This window comes from Bombus fervidus, chromosome 9, assembly GCF_041682495.2.
Source record: "Bombus fervidus isolate BK054 chromosome 9, iyBomFerv1, whole genome shotgun sequence".
Classification (NCBI taxonomy): Eukaryota; Metazoa; Arthropoda; class Insecta; order Hymenoptera; family Apidae; genus Bombus; species Bombus fervidus.
Window position 1 is genome coordinate 6,076,547 of NC_091525.1, and position 20,186 is coordinate 6,096,732.

Sequence of the window (20,186 nt, forward strand, 5' to 3'; positions counted from 1 at the left end):
CACCACTTTCCACTCTTCCTCCTCCTGTTTCCTCGGGGAAGGTGTTGGTGGTTTCTCGGCAGCGCTAGTGGAGCATCTTGTAGCGGGGTGCTCCGTCGTTCTCTGCCGCGTTTCGGGATTATTTAATAAGTGACCCCCGAAGCGCTTTTCTATCGCCCTTAACATGGAGGGTCTGATCTCCTCGACCCTCCTCTCCAGATCAGCCAGGCGCGCGTTCTCGCTCTTGCCCTCGCGCGGAGGGCGGTCAGACTCGGAGGCCGAGCCTCTACACCGTGGGCATTCGTGCGCGCAGGCAGTCCTTCGCGATAGCTCTTGGCGAAGGGCTGCGTTCTCCTTTTCCAGTGCAGTCATCCAGGCGTCCGCAAGCTTCGCCGCTGCGGTGCCGCTGTTTTGTCCTGGCCCCACGCTCTGCAACATTTGGTTCTGCCACGCGGTGGTTATGTAGCCCGCCGCGTCCTTTAGCGCCTTCACATAGGTACCTTTTAGGTTGGAAGATGTCTTCGCAACCCGTATTATCTCGGCGATCTGCCGTGTGACTTCAGCGCTGACGTCCGCTGCCGAGCTCATCCTGACTTCTATCTCCAGTTCTTCGGAGACGTCCGGGGTCAGTGATATCAGCCTCCTCTTCTTCCCCTTGATCACCGTCGAGACCAGCGATGTGTGCGACATGGGTGGGGTAGCCGACTCCTCATCGTCGGACCTCATTCGCGTTAGGGATCCTCCTGCCGTCAGCGACGTGGCATCGCCTACCATGGCCGGTGCGAGGAAAACGCCCTCTTGTCTGTCCGAAGTTCCCTGCGGGCTCCTCGTGACCACCTCCATTCCGTCGTTTCCCGCCTCGCCGGGCGTAGGAGTGCACCCGTTGGCCTGTCGGTCCACGCTCGAGCGGCCCTGGTCGCGGGATGTCGCCACCACGTTGTTCGCTTGACCACCCGCTGCTGCGATTGTGCTGCGGGCTCCTTCCTCTGCACCGCTGACTTGCTTCATTTCAGTCCTCATTTTCTTTTTCCTCTTACGCGCGCTGATGTGTACCTAACCTACGCGCGCTGATGTGTACCTAACCTACGCGCGCTGATGTGTACCTAACCTGCGCGCGCACCTTGCGCACGCGCACTCACTCGCACGCGCCCTTGTTTACACGCACCTAACCTAAGACCTAACCTATAAGTTCTAACCCCATCTAGTTTAACATTAGTTCACACAGGCCTATCAATAATTACTATTGTTTCACCGACCGAAATTCTGAAACATTCACCTAAATCATACTTAACTCGATCGTATAAACGCGAAATTTGTCCCAATTCGCACTCGTCAACTCACGACTTGACTCCTCCCAAGGCGCTCGTCACACTCCCCACCATGATTGTCGGTATATTGCTCTCTGGACGATGTGTAACTCTCCAAAGAGAGCACAAGAATAATTGACTGATGGAAACTTTCCTCTCCTTACGATCGCATTCGCTTTGGTGAACGTTGGCCCGGGATACCAACAAAACTGCAGCCACCGTTGCTAGGCAGACCCGCGTAGCTGCGACATTGCTCCTGCCCGGGGTTCGATTGTTAACACAACGTATGTCTCATAATATTGGCACTTTTGTGTTAGGTAGAACGTTCATCCCGTGACCGTCGCTACGCACGACGACCGGTTGTCGCCTCGAGCCTAAGCTCATTGTCTCAAGTTTGGAATGACTGTGTCTGTGTTATTTCGTGAATGCTATTGAGGTTTTTCCAAGTAATTCCAACGGGTGACCCCGTTGTCCTTTCATCTCCCACATATATATATGTCGGGTTAGGGTTAACACTCGGGTTTGGGGCGTGTAAAGAATCTGCGCCAGGGTCGCTCATCGTCGTTGTACAATCGATGATATCTTTTATTGTCACAAATACAAGATAAACTACCGGCCTCAATACTCGAACGATAATGACAATGATCGTGGAGTCGATATAGCGAATCCACGGCCCACGGGATAACTGATCTACTTTACTTCAAAGTCTAAGTCGAACTCGACTTACTCCTCGTGATACAAGGATCGCTTGATTAACTCTCTACTAAGACGTAGATTATTCACTGATCGTACAAACGCACTAGGTATCTAACTAATGCGACTGTAAGAAAAAGAATGACTTTCCGTCGCAACGACGCTGCAGAGAAAAACTATGGTGGGATGCGCCTAAAGGCACGAGGTCATCGGATTCGTCAAAGAAAGCCTCTGCTCGGAGGGTGAGGGAAATAGACGTTGCTGTTAATTGGTTAATCTCCATGTTGGCGGTTAGAAAAGGATGCTAGCCGCTCTCGAGAGAGAGCTCCTAGCGGGAAGCGTCGTACGTAAGGAAGACAGATCTCCCGTATCTTGCCGCAATAGGTGACAGATATACGGGCTGATATAATAAAGACTGTTTGCCAATCTGAAGGACTTTAGTTAACCAGATCCTAAGATTTGTAACGGTTCCTCAGGCTATCTGAACATAAACTGCGAATGATGCGTCGGCATCTGGCGATCATCTTACCCAAAGAATGGGGTCTGTGTGTGGACGCTGGAATGTTTCATTGTCAAGTGTCGGTACGGCCAATTCTTTAAAGGAAAGCTATGTAACTTCATATCTCTGTCAGGTGGTACGTTCATCCCGTGACCGTGGCTACACTCGGCGACCGGTCGTCGCCTCGAGCCCAAGCTCATTGTCTCAAGTTTCGAATGGCTGTGTTTGGGTTATTTCGTGAATGCTATTGAGGTTTTTCCAAGTAATTCCAACGGGTGGCTCCGTTGTCCTTTCATCTCCGACATATCTCTGTCGGAGACAGACATATATATGTCGGAGTAGAATTGTTTGAGTTTTGATTATGGGCGTGTAAAGAATCTTCGCCTGGATTGTTCATTGTAGTTTCACAATCAAGATAACGTTTATTAACACAAATACAGAAGAAATAAGTTTGAACAATAACAATGGTAACTAAACGCTGATGGCAATGATCTTAGATTCGATATAGCGAATCCACGGTCCACGGGCTCACTTTTATTAAACTCAGAATAGAATTTCTATACTCAAAAGTATCGCTCACAATGACGCTCTTTATATTGCTCTCTAAACGATGTGTCACTCACCAAGGAGATCTCAAGAATAACTGAGTAAAGGAAACTTTCTTTTCCTTACGGTTGCGTTCACTTTGTTTAACGTTGGCCTGAGATACCAACAAACTGTTACCGTTGCTAGGCAGACTCGCATAACTGCGACATTGCTCTTGCCCAGGGTTTGATTGTTAATACAACGTGTGTCTCACAATATTGGTACTTTTCTGTTAGGTGAAACATTCATCCCGTGACCGCGGCTACGCTCGGCGACCGGTTGTCGCCTCGAGCCTAAGCTCATTGTCTCAAGTTTCGAATGGCTGTGTCTGGGTTATTTCGTGAATAATATTGAGGCTTTTCCAAGCAATTCCAACGGGTGACCCCGTTGTCCTTTCATCTCCGACATATATATATATATATATATATATCCCAATACTTTAATCTTTATAAGTTAGGCCGATTATAAGTGTCCGAAATTTGCAATAATAAGCTTGGGCTCGAGGCGACAACTAGTCGCCGAACGTAGCCGCGGTCACGGGGTGAACGTTTTTGCCTAATAAAGGCATAGAATAATTGTATAGCTCTCCTTTTAAAGAAAATAGTTGTAGCGGCACTCGACAGTAAACATTCCAATGGTTTCTGCCCCGTGGTTCGCCACACACAGAGCCTATTCTTCGGGCAAGATGATTACCAGACGTCGATGCATCTCCACAGTGCATATTCAGCTAGCCTGAGGACCCGCTTTAAATCTTAGGATTTAGTTAACTAAGATCTTTCAAACGGACAAACAGTCTTTATCCTAACATTCCTTAAACCTATCACCTACTACGGGAGGATACGGGAAATCTGCTTCTCCTCACGAACGACGCTTCCCGTTAGCAACTTCCTCTCAAGGGCGGCTGGCATCTTTCTCTAACCACAAATATAGAAATTAACCAATTAACAGCAACGTCCATTTCCCTCACTTTTCGAATGAGGATTGTCCTCGACGAATCCGATGATCTCGTGTCTTTAGACACACCCCATCATAGTTTTCCTCTGCAGCATCACCGCGACGGAAAATACATTCTCGTGCGATCTCGTCAGCGAGTAAAACGTCTTTACGATCAGTGGATACCTCACATTTTTAACTGCAAGTCCGACTTAGACGTTGGGAGACAGTGTATTTATTATCCCGTTGACCACGTATTAGTTATCAAACCTAAAACTATTGTCATTGGTGTCTACAATAATCACGGCGGTTACTTGTCGATTCTGTAATAATCACACTTGTGCTAATCAACATTACCTCGATTGCATAATAACGATAGCTAATTCCAGAGAATATTTATTACACGCCCTTACCTTAATCCCTTAACCTTTTTTTTTTTCTTTTTTTTATCGTGGGGAAATCCTCATGGACACTCGGCGCTGCGTAGCAACGACCGTGTAGTGTCGGACTCTTACCGACTAAAACCCCACGGTGGTCATCCCGACGTTCAGAGGTGCACCCGGGGTCTCTTGCGAATCACTACCGAGTGCAACTTCGTCGTCTATCTCCCTGCCGTTGTAGTTGTCTAGGGAGGCGTCCCGGCTTGAGTTGGAAAGCTAGGGGGAACCACTCCCCCTAGCGCCACGTCCCCTAGTCGTCGTATGGAGCCTCTGCGATGTTGATGCGACGATCTACTGGGATCAGCTCTTCTCTCCCGGTCTCTTTCTGCCCGCTCCTTTCTCTGCATAACCTCCTCGCAGTAGGTGCGGACAGCGTTAAACTCCTGGGGCCCTCGGAGCATGGCCTCAACGACCGCTTCCGGAGCTAACCTCTCGCCGGCTCGGTGTGGCCGCCTGGCATCCTCTTCCATCAGCTGGGAGCGCCACCGCTCCCAGATCTCCAGCTTTGCCTCTTCCCGGACGTTCGAGGCCGAGAGGCCGTCCGGCGACAGCGTCGTCATCGAAGGCGGTGCCCTCAGGTGTTCATACACCCGACAGAGCTCAAGGGCCCGCAGCTCAAACGGGGGCGACGCAGCCAGCACTGTCGCCGACTCGTAGGATATTGTTCGATATCCTCTGGCTATTCGGATAGCGGTCGTCCTCTGCAGTCTCCTCACCAGGGTACGACTGCGACGCTTGCCCATCAGATCTTGGGCCCACACCGGTGCCCCATAGAGGACCCGGGACCGGATCACTCCCTCGTAGAGTCGGCGGACTCCCGACCCTGCTCCGCCTGTATTCGGAAGAAGGCCGCACAAGGCGTTGGCTGCGGCCGTCACCCTCGAGACCAGGAGCTCGAAACGTGGTCCGAACGTCCACCGACTGTCGATGGTGAGGCCCAGGTACCTCATACGACACTTCACCGGCACCGCTTCGCCATTTATGGCCACGGACAAACCATCGGGAGGGGATCCCCTGCGGCGGTGGTCGAAGAGCCACAGGGCCTCCGACTTGGCCGGCGACACGCTCAATCCCAGTCGCTGAATAGCGTGCATCGTGCACGCCACAGCGTCTTCTGTGAGAATCACGGTCTCGTTCCACCACCGTTCCCCGGCTAGCACCAAGGTATCGTCGGCGTAACAAACCAAGCCCACCTTAATCCCTTAACCTACGATTTACATTCGAGAATTTTGGGCTGAAAACGTAAACAAGCTCGCGCAGCCTTCGAGCCATTCGCACGACTTGTGTAGTACATAGCCGAATCACTATTGGAGAATATGCGAAAACCGAATTATAGAGAACGAGGACAATTATCTTCCGGAGATATGCCAGAAAGACTGCACACGAAGCATTGGGCTCATTTTCCAAAACACATTGACCCAACAGCATCAAAATTAAGACCGTCAAAACCTTATAGACTTTGCCAAAAAAATAAAAAACGTAGAGAAACAACGTGGGAGTGTAAGAAGTGCAAAGTTCCCTTACATCTACCAGAATGTTTCGAGTTGTATCACACCATTGCAGATTATTGATTTTGTATTATTAATTTTTGCATAACTAAATTTTTTGTAGTACTTGCATCTACCACGATTATTACATCAGGTTGTAATTACTTATCAAATATTCCACAAATATTTATAACTTTAGGAGGGCGTCACCGCTAATATTTATATTTGGCCCGATCATCTACTACGGGCTATGCCCGTAGTTGTAGGTTAAGGGGTTAATCATAACGTTAACCCGACATCAGAAGTGGGATAAGTGCCGGTTATAACAGTACGAAAGCTTACGACCATCGTGCGCGAGTTAATTCAATCGCTAGTGCAAAAATCGAGTCCGGAACCTAAAAATTTCTCGCTACCGCATTTTAACCCTGGGACCGCGGATTCCGACCCCGCTGCATGGTGCGCAGCTGTCAATCTGGTTATGGAGGAAAATCCTTTATAAAGCAGCGCCCTGGAAGGAAACTATAATTTCAATAACGAGCGTCGTGTCGACTTCTACATGGTGGAAGCGTCAACCGGTGGATCAAGTCATCTGGGTGAGTCGTTTCCATTTTACTCCGTTTCTGGAGCCGAGTGAGATTTTCTGGCGAAAGAACTACTGATATAGTAGTAATGCGAGGAATCTGAAATATTTGTATTAAACGTACATCTCAAATCTTGTCCATTGTATGTATTAATGGTTTTACATTGAAGATAATTTTCCATGTCCTTGCTGATGGTTATTTAAAATATGATATCGTGACTGGTTGTGAAATTTTGAGTCAAGGTTTTGACGTAATGTTGCACAAAATATCCTCACTATGTGTAAAACAAAAATAATTAATGCTTGCAATAAAACCGCTGAAAACGAGATCGATATTAATGAAGTTGACACTGATGTACATGGTAATGATAAAAGTCGATTAATTCCTCTTCTCGAAAAATTCAAAGATTCATTCGTTACGGGTTTCCTACGTACTCGCGTAAATACAGGCCAGTTAGAAATACGATTAATTGACCCAAACATCACCGTACAAAGAAGTCCTTATAGATTTAGCGAAGAAGAGCGCAGAATGGTACGTGAGAGAATAAGCGAATTAATTAGAACAAAAAAAAATCATAAGGCCTAGCAATTTACCATTTGCGAACCCTATGTTACTCGTCAAGAAGAAAAATGGCTCAGATAGATTATGTGTAGATTTTCGAGAACTAAATAAAAATACGGTCACGGATCGGTATCCTCTACTTCTTATTGCGGATCAAATCGCGAAACTGCAAAAGCGAGATACTTTATTAGTCTGGACATGGCCAGCGGCTTTCTCCAAATCCATATTCATCCTAATTCACCGGAGTATACAGCACTTGTTACCTTCGATGGACAATACGAGTGTATAACGATGCCGTTTGGATTGAAAAAATGTGCCGTCCGTTTTGCAGAGGGCCATTCTCAAAGCCTTAGGCGACCTCGCTTATTCGTACGTTGTTGTTTACTTGGACGATGTTCTAATTATTGCTGACTTGATAGACCAAGCTCTAGAAAGATTTTGTATTGTATTAAATACCCTTGTAAACGCCGGATTTTCTTTCAATTTTTCTAAATGTTCTTTTTAAAGACATCGATACTTTATCTTGGATATTTAATTCACAACGGAGAAATTCGTCCCAACCCTGGTAAAATACGAGTCTTGAGTTCTTTACCTGCACCAACGACCGTTACAGAGCTTAAACAGTTCATAGGTTTAGCTTTTTATTTCCGAAAATTCGTTCCTACCATAAATTTTCACAAGTAATGGAACCTCTGTACATACTTACTTCCGGTAACAAATACATAATTTGAACAGATAAACACGAAAAGATAAGGCAAAAGGTAATTTCCGTTCTGACTGATGCGCCGGTGTTAATGATATTTGACCCTGATTATCCGATAGAATTATATACTGATGCTAGTTCGAATATGAATATGGAGCTATTTTAATGCATAAGGTTGAGGGTAAAAACAGAGTAGTAGAATACTATAGTAGGAAAACTAGCACCGCGGAATCCAGGTATCATTCGTAACCGGCCTGCTAATCACCGTTTTGTTAATTGATAGACAGGATAAGTTTCTATACAATGTTCTGTATTAAGTATTGAAATGTTTTTGTCACTGTACATCAATAGATCTCCATATAAATATTTATGAACATAAATACTCTTAATTTTTATTAAAAACCGAAAAACGTTAAAAATTTGGGTTTAATTCTAATTCGATGATTAGGAATCGTAATTTCTGTGAAAGTAATTCGCGACAGTCTTCAACGATGCTTAACGATGGACATAATGACGATAAAATTTCAAAAAAATGTTTCACGTGAGACACATAATATGTTCCTAAAAAATTTCTGCGTGTTGGGTTGCTTTGTAAGGAAAGATGTTGATAAAGGTAGATTAATAAATAAATAGACGATCGGGTTGGTAACACGATTGACTTTTATTACATTTTTTTCATTTTTTTTAGAACTAAATAACATAAACGCATATTCTGATTAATTCACTTTTGTTTATTATTCGTAATATTACTATCGTATTAAGAGCTATAACGACGAGGCGCGCCCCTAAAAATCGTCTTCATGCTTTATCTTTTTCTTTTTTACTTTTTTTCTTTTTGTTAATCCTCGTTTGTTTTTCTCGCAATTTGTGTTTCATCTCTTCCGCCGTGAAAGCCAAAAGAAACGCCGTGAATCTCTCGTACAACGTAGGAAGAGGAAAGCTCGATTATCCATCTCTTTTCTCCTTTTTGATTCTATCCCCGCTTCGTTTCTCGTTTCGTATAAGCTTTCGACTCTGATTCGTGGCTGTCGCCTCCTATTTGATACTTGAAATTTTCTTTCCTTTCTATCGAAAAGAAAGATCGACGAGTGACGCGACCTAAAGAAGCCTCGACTCGTTTTCTTTTCTTCTGTCGTCGTTTCAAGGGTCAAGAGGAGGGACGAATAGAGAGTATAGGACTCTATGCATTTTTCACGCGTAACCAAGAGCCGAGACCATGCCCAGGGATTGGTTTGACGGGGGATGCTCACGAGTACAGCTACGAAATCGTGTGTCCTGTCGTGTCGTATCGTGCCGTGTTCCTGCGTGTGTGTGAACGGTGCCTGTGATCTGTATTCACACCTCTATTAACCTTTTATTTGGCACGGGCAAACGTTTTACCTATTTGAAAATTTCACACGCCTACGCATCAATCTCCGAGATCGATTTTCCGTGTATGTACGCTATCCGTCATAATTATTCGAATTATTAGTTAGCGGAATAATTCTAATTTTTCTTTAATTTAAGAATCCGAATAAAAATCTTTTAATTTACTTTTGAAGTTTCCAATTTCAAATCGAAATTTAACAATTAAAATCTTTTTGGAGTTCAAAGTTTCTTGAACAACTTAAATTTAACACACAATTTTTAGTCAATAATATAATAGAATAGCGTTCAAGGTTACAATAAATAATCGTAGCAAGAAATGCTCATTATATTTAGCGCTCGTAATTGAAATTAAACGAAACACGAAGGATGTATCGTTCGAATAATCATTCGGCACTGTACGTTAGCCTTTGAAGAAATCTCTATAGTGAAAAAAAGATTTCGATTATCACACAGAGAATAAAATGTCGAGACAGTTTTTCGAAACGGCAAAAGAAACGATTTAAAAAGAATCTTCTTGCGTTTTTTTGCGTAGTCGTTTAATTCGCTAAATAAACGGTTAACTTTCATGTGCACAGGGTACGTGTACGTATGTGTTTATGTAACGTGTGAATAAGTGGTCGCTTAATATCTAGGTTACTTTATTTTTATATCAATGTTTATGTGTATATATATTATACATGATCTAACAACAATATATAATATTATCATCATCATCCACCATCCGGCGTTACTTATTCTCTTCGCATGTTACATTAATATTTCATTCTTAACAATCAACCCATTCGTGTTCCAGTGATTCAGCCACTAAGCGTTCTATAACTCATACAAGAGATCTTTTACTATTCCCCTCTTCGATGCTATTCTTCATCGTACGTTCTCCGCAAATCCGCTTTTCTTATCTGCCGAGCAAGCTTCGTGCGATTTTTGGGCATTCGAACGACTCCATATGCCCTTCTCCTTCCTCTCAATTTTCTCTTTATTTTATTCTCTTCTTTCCTCCGCGTTTAACCGTTCCTTTTACATCGTCCCTCTATTTTCGGTGCAACTCTACACGATTAACGATTACGATAATTATTGGTCGTTGCATGCAGCTAAAAGTGCTTCGCATCTTCGAACGTCGAAATATAAAATTACACAGAGATCGATGTGTGAACATACGCGTCGCAATTACAGAATTTCGAGTTCGAGGTTGAGAATAACATATTTTCATACTTTTTTTTGTATTTTTTCATTTTTTTCTATTTTTGCGCGCCGATCGTAAGAAGAAACATCGACGAGATGGACATCGATGTTTCCTTCCCTTTCGTTTCGTTATCGCGCGGTGTGCTTGTGTAACTCTGATTCTTAAATACATATACAGTGTCTGATATGCGTGTGTACGCGAGTTTTTCTCTAATCCTTTTTCAACTTCCTCTTTTTTTTTTTTTTTTATTTTGTTGTTGTATAAGAAACGTATAACATTAGTAATTATAGGCATCTATAGTATTGCTTCTCGATTCAACGAATTTACGAAGATACCGGGCACGGTACAGGTGTGATCTACGTACACGTCGCGATGTCGCAACACGGCCAAACAAGCTGTTACTCGAATCGCCGGGAATAACGATCGAAAAATAGAATACGCGCTTATTGCAGCCTCCTTTTTTGCGTCGTGCGCTAGTTCCTGGTGCGAGTTAGCCGATTCGCATTTTTATTTTTATTTCTAAAGGAAATTTCAAACGACCTTAGGGCTCGAGCGACACCAACATTCAATTTGAGTCGGGAGTCGCTTTGTCTAAATTATTCACAAGCTCGTCGCCGGTAACATGGAAACGGTTTGAAATTTTTTGTCAACAAGAATTTATAGTATCTGTGTAAAGTAAATTGGATTTAGCGTCGGAAAGAATGTAGCTTTCTGTGCGACGAAACCATCTTTTTACGATTAGCGTGAAACATAATTGAGTTTTCCAGGATCGAGCGACAGCCAGTACCGTGTTCACGGAATCCCTATCCAAAAAATCGCACAAGTCCGCTCGAAGATGGTGGTACACGAACCTCTCGTCGAATGGCAGCTGCTGAAAAGTACCGTTTTTTGTGTATATCTTTTCGCCTCGGGACTCTCCAATTATCGAAGCTCTCCCTTTCTCTTTCCCTTTAACGTCGTCTTCGTCCTTGTTCTGCACTCCCTTGTATACAAAGCTAACGACTACTTACTTAACATCGTGATTTTCTCCTGTTTTATCTTCTATCTTTATTTATTTACCTCTTTTTTCTTTTCGAACGTTTCTCCGTGTGTAGACGTTACGTGTGTTTGCACGGTATTTTCTCTCGCTTATCGTCTAACATTTACCGTTTTACAGCGTTAGTTCGTACTTTGTTTTTTGTGAACGCATTGAAAAAACACACGTGCGAACGTGTTTTACATTATGCAATCGTCTCGTCGTCGAGACCATCATCATAATGTAAGAGATCATAACAATAGTACGTTGATTTAACGATAAGTTATCATTATTACTTTATAATGCGTTGTGTCGTTGTCTCTGAATAAGTCAAGTCGGTTCTTTCTCGCGAGTTACGCCGGTATTAATCTCCTCCGTCCTCGAACTTCGGGACACCTTCCGTCCTCATCTTTTGGTTCCTTACGGATTTCCCTGCCCCTATCAAAACTCGGACGCTCGAATTGGAAAATTGGGACATGAACGGTGTCCCGAGCTTCCAGGAGACACGGTGAACATCTCGTCTTCCGTTCATTCTTTTCGCTTGACGCGGTTACGTAGAACGAAACCATCACGAAAACTTTCTCGGTTATACTAAACGCAGGTCTAGGTTATACGCGAGACTATGTACATGAAGAAAAGAACGTTACATTTGTAATTTTCTAATCTTAAACGTTTCGGCGCATATCGTACCTAACGCGTTACATTCTTTCTGATTTCTTCGGTTTATCCTCCTTGAAACACTCGCCCGATAATTAAGTACCTAAGAAAGGTTCGTCAACTATCTTTTACATAATAATTGCACGCGTGTCTCGTTTCGACGGATCAATTGTACTTTGCTAGCGAGTACTACGATATTATACTTTCTAATTACAGTCAGATTTACCGAGATCGTCAATTACCAGCAACTTTCGTTGGCTCATCCCTCTCTTTGATAGAACGTTCGAGGGTGTCACGTCGAAAACAGACACGAGTCGCTAGATTCTCTTTTTTTTTTCTTTTTTTATTCAATCCTTTGTTTATTTTTTGTTATCTTCACGATTACGATCGTCTATGAAACACGAATTAAGTAGATTTAAGTATTCGTTTATATCACTTGCCACGTGCCGTTCACAGGCTTAGGGTGGCTTCAGGTAAAGGATGTGAAGGATAGAGCGATAAATCGCCAAGAATCGTGCAATGTTAAGTGCGTGTGCAAAGTGGAAGTGGAAAAACACTCGTTAAAGGGAATTAAGGAGATCGAAGATAAACAGTTCCGTACCAATGGAAAAGATCAAAAGAATCAAACAACAAGAGAAAGTCTGGAGAGTATTCACGCGACTGATACATTTTCTATTTCTCTGAAAATCCATTCTCTGTTCTTACTTCCTTTTATTTCTCGGACCGCGTTATTTTTCCTTCGATATAGCGAGAATCACAGAAGATTGTCACGCGTAGATAATGTCTTAGTATATCTCCGGATTACTCTTGTCTCGTTGGTTTTGAACACCGTTGAATTTTGCCTTTCGAGGGGAACTGTACTTTTTCGTCTATCACGTTTCAACAACTTGTGTTCGTGTTTTGCACGCATACACGCGACAACTGGTGAATGAACGTTTACGCTGGTGAAAAATCGTCGGTAAATGGCCTGAACCAAATTTCACGGATTATCGAATACAAGAATACGCGAAGATCTCTCGCAAACAAAAGTTTGAAATATAAATTGAAAGTTTTATAGGAACTTACACTAGGTCGTTTCAAGTAAAATGGCCGATTTCTTAGCTTTGAAAATAATATTAATCATATTACGATTAAATGTATTCAATGTAAAAGGAAGCTATGATTATGGCAATTAAAATCATTAACCGATCATCGTTGAGAATATTTCGGTTCATTTTTTATATTTTTATTTAACGATCTAAGTTTTTCGCAAAAATTAAGAAGTTTACAAAGAATGCACTCGAATTTGATGTTACTTCGTGATTCGATTTGACACATGATCTGTCTTTGACAAAGTATCATGTTGCGTTTAATTAGCTTGAAATTTAAAATTGAATAACAAATGTCACGTATGATATATCATATAAATATAACATATCATATGAATCATATATAAACGTCAAAATTACTTAACGACACTTTTAGTCGCTACCAGTAAAATCAGCCATTTCACGCACGGCAACCGAACAAAAAATTATCTTTGACACGCCGTGCTAAGCATTGCTTACGCTTAAATTAAACTACATCGAATTAAATGGCATAGAAAGCTTTTAATCGGTCGTTCAATTTTACACAGAAAGCTTGAACAACATGTAACATAATATGTATGTATAAGGGAGTGATAAGGGAGAAGAAAGGATAAAAGACGAACTACTGAGACTAGAGCGTCAACATTGACTAGACAGTACATAGAACAACGTTTTATGTTGATCACATCGAGAAACAACAACGACACACGACATTAATCAACAGTAACGGTTACGACAGTAAGATATTATGTTTTCTTTTTTTTTGTATTCGTTTTATTCGTTCGTTTTTACGTGACACATGCATTAAGTAGTCGTGACTTCAAAGAGAACAATCGAGCGTAGCGTAGGAGATACATCGAGCAAAGGGGCTATGAGACGACAGGCGGAGAGAAAACTTGTTACGATCAAAAGATGAGGGCAAAGTAGTAAGAGCAAGAGAGAAAGAGAGAGGGAGGGAGATACAGAAATAGTTAAAGATAGCATGGGGAATAGGAAAACAGTCTATGAGCTATACACTGCTGTCGTTCGAAGTTGTCTGGCTAACTTGATGTCCAATTAATTATTTTTTCTCCTGTTAATCGTAATCATAAGAACGGTCTGTCTCTAAAAGCATTTCGCTTCGAGCTACGCTGAAACTCGTCTTCTTCTACACCGAAATCGTGCTTTCCATCAACTGGTTATTTAACTTAGTGTCTTCACGTTCGTATTGAAAATTCGCCAAAAGAAAAAGAAAAGAAAAAAAAGAACGTATGAGCATATATTCTCTAGAATTAATATAGATAATATAATGTATACATCTTTGGGTTAATAATTGAGTAATTGACTTCAAGTGTATATCAAGTAGATCGCGCAGGAGGATTAGAATATGCGAGACAGGTTATTATTTCTGTTGAATTCGGTCGGTTCAGGATGCCTGGACGCGCAGGATGGGCGCAGTTTGAAGGAACAAGGAGAATTAGGGTAAAATCGTTATAGGTACTTTTAAAGCGTTTCCATCTAGTGGATCGATCGGTTACAGAGAGAAAGAATGCAAGTCTGCGGATCTTCGAAAATCATCACGATATGTCGCACTATAATCTTCTGTAGTTTCTTCGTCAGCGTTCGGCTCAGGTAGCAAAATACACGTTCTAGTTTGAACTCTATCTTTGGTCGAGTGATCCTCGAAGATCTCACGCGTGATAAGAGAAGATCCAACCAACGACATCGACATTGACATCGACAGACAAGAGAGAGGCAGGTAGCATGCACGTTGAAACACGAGAGAGACTATAAGTCAAGTAGATTCGGATTCGAAGCACGTCGCGTCCGCTTCGCGTTCTTTTCTCAGTTGTCTCGTTCCGCCGCGTTCGACGATTAAAATTCGCCATGGCTTCGCAAAAAGGCGCGATCGATATAACGTCTCCTCGGTCATTCTTTTTATTGGAAACGATTAAGCTAAAGGGAAAGAGAGAAGAAAAAAATAAAAACAAAGGAAGGCATAAAATCGAATCTGTGTGCTCGATCGCGCCAGCCTTAAGTCTCTGCTGAAACTTCTCTCGCAATTCTGGTCAAAGGAATATACAGCCGAACACTGGAAACATTGGAAAAGTTGTCGGTTTGTTTTTCATGGACGAACAGCTGCCAAGAGGTATTTTACGACATTGAGACAGGAGAAAGTAGCGGAGCGCGTAGTGGTTTTCCAAAAGTTCGGACAGCGAGCAAGGAAGCTGTTCGCTGAATTTCTTCTTTAGTTCTTTCGTGCTTGTTTGGAGAATTTAGCGATCGAGAAATCGCTTGGTTCGAGGAAAATCGATAACGACACTACCGATTTGCGTCGTTATTCGTAAATAATTATATAGTTGCCGAGGCAGTATGCCGCCGGATAAAATAGCAAGTCGTTAGAAGTTTGGGAATTTTTAATATAGTAAATTATTTTTTGCTCCTATTCATCCAAGATTTGAAGTTCGAAAGAGTATCGACGATTTTATCGAATTTCGAGGAAAGTTTCTGTCAAAGTTAAGGCTGGCGTCCTGGCCTTTTCGATGGTCGAATTTGCGTTGCGGAGTTTGGCAAACAGGAAAGATCCGTGAACGTGCTTGCGAAACAACTGATAATCGTCGACATTCTCGACTAGAAGAGCCGCGTTACGTTTTTACATCGAGAAACAGCAGAGTGCACATAGAAAGCTGACATGCGTTCGTCTCTATAGCAAAACGTTTGGACAGGAGGCCTTCCGACTTCTCATTTTCGACTGACGTTTAAGTTGCCTTTTCTTTTTCAACCGGGACGCGGTCCTAAATGTAACACACTTATCTCGATGAGACGAGAAAAGCTTTTTCCAATCTTTTCTCTTCTCCCGTCGGATCCTGCTTCATCTGTTTCTTTCTAATTTCTCTTCGTTCCAGCAATTGGAATTCTTTTTTTTTTCCGACACTCGATGGATCTTTCCTCGCGTATATTGCGGCATATCGTCGAGAAATGTTTTCCTAATCCGAGTGATCAAGTATGATAGAGCGCGTGTTAGGAGAATATATCGCGAATTCGCAAAGATATCAGAGGATAGCTGTTGCTTCAGAGTCAGAATCAATTGAGAGATTTTGAGAAGATAGATAAGAAGAAGATATATAAGAATATATAGATCGGTACCAGAACGAGGAACGATATCGAACATAAAAAAAGTACACTTTCGTATCATCTCGTCACTCATACAAAAAACGACGTCACGCGTTAAATGGCACGTTCTTCCTCTTCGTGCTTTCATTCTCCGTTGCAGGTTCATCTGGCATTATCCGCCCTATACATATACCAACTCAGAACGTTTTACGACATATACGCAAGAATCTATGTTACAAGATACATTTTAATTTAAACAGAGTTATCCTCTCAGTCTCTTCATTAAACGTAGATCTTCCGATCGAAGGAACAAGAAACGTTTGCTTGCTCAACGAAATGCTTCCTTTATACTTTTCCTCCCCCTGTTTCCAATTAGTCTCTAAGTATATCGCAATGGTATCGTGCGTGAGCATTTTTAGTTTCTTGTTAATTCTGTATATGTATAAGGCTCGCGTTACTTGCCGGCAGTCGATGCTCTATCCATCCCGTCCATCATCGTTTACGCGTCGTCCATCATGCACAACGTGTTTGTCGCGGACGAACAAGCACGATGAAAGACCGGTGAACCGCTTCGAGAAAGGATGAAACAATGGCTACTTTGCTCGAACGTTTCCGGCGGTAACACCTGAAAACTCCTTGCTAAGAACAGTCTCGATCGTCGAATCGCGACACTTCTCTATACTGTTCTAAGATCGTTCACGAGCGAACATATAAATCAGTTTTCTCTTCCATTCTCTAACAATTAACTTACTATATAATTACATTCGATAGAAACGCACCGTATAAACGTGAAAGAAAGGCATTTCTTTAGTACTTTTTTTTCTTTTTTTCTTATTTGTTTGCATTTAAACGCGAGAGTCAGTGCTGCTCGATTCGTCGAGCTATTCTTAACGAAGCGCACATTTGAAATATTTTCTCGTTTTGTCGATTTTTTCCGTTTTTCTTTTTTTTTTTTTTTCTTTTTTTTGGTCTAATAACCACTTTATATTTTTTCGTCACTTTTGTTGGCAATGTGTCTCCTAACTAAGTGTCCCTAAGAATCGCTCAGGTGTTACGCGTTTCACTACGGATCGATCGCGATCGAGCTATATCGCCGAGAGGTAATCGGAAAAAATTCGAATTTGGACGGAAGGGAGAGCAAGGGCCGCCGGTTACTCTTGTTTTTTCTCATTACTCGTTTCCTGTGTTAATTTTTTTTTTCTTTCTTTTCGTTTCTCTTTCTCAGCAATCCATCTCCGTCTTGCGTTTAGCTCTTGGTCTCTTGACTCTAGTTTCTCGTGGCCCTCGATCCTTGTCTTAACCTGTTTCTTAATATAAACATTTAATTGCAACAATAATAAGAACAATGACCGCGGTAATAAACTATGAGAATAATTAATAACTCGAATAATAATAATGACTCCCTCCTTTCTGATCTCCTTGTTATTGAACAGCCGTTGAACGAACTAGTGACTACGTAACTCTGCTACCGGTAGTTTCCTCTTTTTTTTTTTACCACTATTCGAAAAATTCACTAGAAACTTAGGTACTAAGTTTTTACGTCTTTTTTTTACTTCTTTCATTTTTCTTATTTATATATATATAATATATTTCTTTATTTATATTTATATATATATATAGATATATTTATATGTACGCGCCCTTCGACTGCTCACGTCTCATTTACGCCATGATATTCGTACGATATCCGAAGAGACTTTGATCCATCCAATCATTTTCCTTTCTCTCCCCCCCCCCTCTCTCTCTCTTTCTCTTTGTTTTTTACGTCCTATCTTATTTCTTGCCAAGATTTCTTTCCGATATTTCATTTGCTTTCTTCCAGTCGTAACGCATATGCGAATTCTCACGGATCTTATACTTTGCATTTTCTCCTTTTCTTAACTTCGATCGTCTCTGTCCTTCTTCCTTCTTCGAATCGTAAGGCGTAAACGAACTCTCGCCGATCTCGTACTTCCTACGTTCTCACGTCTGCCGCAGTTTTCTTTATCCCGTCATCGTCCTCGTTTAACATCGTCCCCGTCTTCCTCGTTTCTTTTCCCTATGAATTTTCACGTGTAATGTCTATAGTAGATCTTCTCCGGTTGTATCGATTCTGAAATTGCTCTGAATTCGTCGCTTCACCATCGACATCCTAGATCCTCGCCGAGCTTCGAATTTCTAGATCTTCTCGATTTCCTTCTTTCCCTGCCTTCAATTTCCAAGATCACTTGAGTCAATTAACAACGCTATCGACGATGATCTCTCGAATTTAATCCGTCGAATTCGTCTCGTTCCATTCACTCGTTCTCAACGATGACACGACCTTCTCACACGATGGCAATGTTGATCGAAGCTCGTAACTCTTCTCTTGTTTGGTCGATGCGCTCGTTCTGAAGATCGTTCCGCGCGTACCCTCGTAGAAAATCTAATTCGATGGTCGTTGGAGGACCAAGGACGGGCGATGGGCGTTGGTTGCGGTGTCTCGAGCGATTGTCGCTTCTCTCGACGCTCTCTAAGGGACGACTAGCCAATTCGAATCCCGAATTGATCTACGCTCGAACAACACGACGACGACGATTACGACGGCAACGACGACGACGCTGGTAGTAAGTTCCCGTATCGCTCTTTCCTTTTGCTTCTCCAATAACACGTCAGATCTCGCTCGTTCTCTTCCTCGTGATGTCGTAGGGGCTGAGAGGCGGATGCGGCTTTGGTAGCACATGATGCACCACCCTCCTTACCGACCGCTTTAAGGGTGTAGGTAGGCTTATTGGAGGTCGCATTTACCTTCCAGTACTTGCGCTTTGATCTCTTGTATATGCGTATCTAACGCGTTCTTGATTTCTGGAACAAACGAACGTTCATGTATTATATTGTATATATAGCGTGTAGCAAAATACGCGGCGGATATTTGTAGGATTCATTCTAGATATCAATGAAAGCGATGAAAAGAGTTCATGCACAAAGATGTCGTTCAGGGCTTGTCTTTCAAGTTGTAAACGATTTCACTTTAAGCTAGAAGTATACTCATATCGTTGAATCAGATGACGAATCTCTCTATTTTATTCATACTTCGTGCGTAGAATTTCAAAATCTACCGCTTTACGTTTCCATTTATAAATCTTGGATATACTTTTATGTTTAATAAAATTTGAGTATTGCATATGAATTATAGACTTTATATTAGCTTGCAGTTTTGCGTTTCATACAGCGGAGAATAGAAGAAAGTTTATAAAATAAGAAATATAGAACGACACCATAAAGGAACAACGAATAAGTACAATATATATATGTACTTATTACAAGTTACTTATTAAGTTAATTATTAATACTTATTATTACACTTATTACAATATATATGTGTATATATATATATATATTACAGAATAAATGACTATTACCAATACGATAAAAAATCTTTAATACAAAAGTTTCTATAATTCACGGTGTATCGTTTTTAAACTTTCTTTCATCCGCAACTGTACTTCAGTTACTTCTTACTTTCGTTATACGAATACCAAGTTAAACGATACTCCATTGCATCGTTTTATTGTCATTTACATTTGTCCAATCTCGAAACAGATATAATAGAGGTATCCTCGTGGCATTGTACTACGATTCCCGATATTTCCTGTATTTTATTCAGCCTCGTGTATAAATGAGTATGCGTGCGCTATAGTGTCCCAGTTTAGTTACAAAAGAATGGAAAAACGCAAATGAATGACTACACGGCTGAAAGTTGGCTGGCAGTTTTTCAAGCTCTCTCAATTACGAAACATCGATTTCGCCGTGAAACTGAACGAGAATCGTGGCATGCGACCGGTTTCTGTTGAATTTACTCAGAAACCGAGTGGAGGATTGCAGTTGTTTGATTTCTAGCCAAGGCTCGTTAACCCTTCATCGATCATCCCTTGCCGTGTCTGAGCGCCACTGCATTAATTCGTCAGGCAGCTCCACTCGGTGAACGTGTTCCGTGAATTTGTAGCTTCTCGTTCTTAACCCCGTTCCATGGCCATGGTTTCCCTGGCCAACCTCTTCGCGAAGGGTCGTGTGTAC

The 20,186-nt window shown here is 42.1% G+C and overlaps 1 protein-coding gene across 3 annotated transcripts in view; it reads right to left on the reverse strand.

Moving 5' to 3' along the window:
* Positions 1 to 8,410: 8,410 nt before the first annotated feature.
* Cpx (synaptic transmission protein complexin) overlaps positions 8,411 to 20,186 on the reverse strand; it is a 329,323-nt gene continuing 317,547 nt past the window's right edge. For all 3 annotated transcript variants that reach the window (XM_072010352.1, XM_072010353.1, XM_072010354.1), the window contains one exon: positions 8,411 to 18,974. In XM_072010352.1, the coding sequence (XP_071866453.1) occupies positions 18,898 to 18,974 (77 nt within the window). In that variant the 3' untranslated portion in view covers positions 8,411 to 18,897. The remainder of the gene's footprint in view (positions 18,975 to 20,186) is intronic.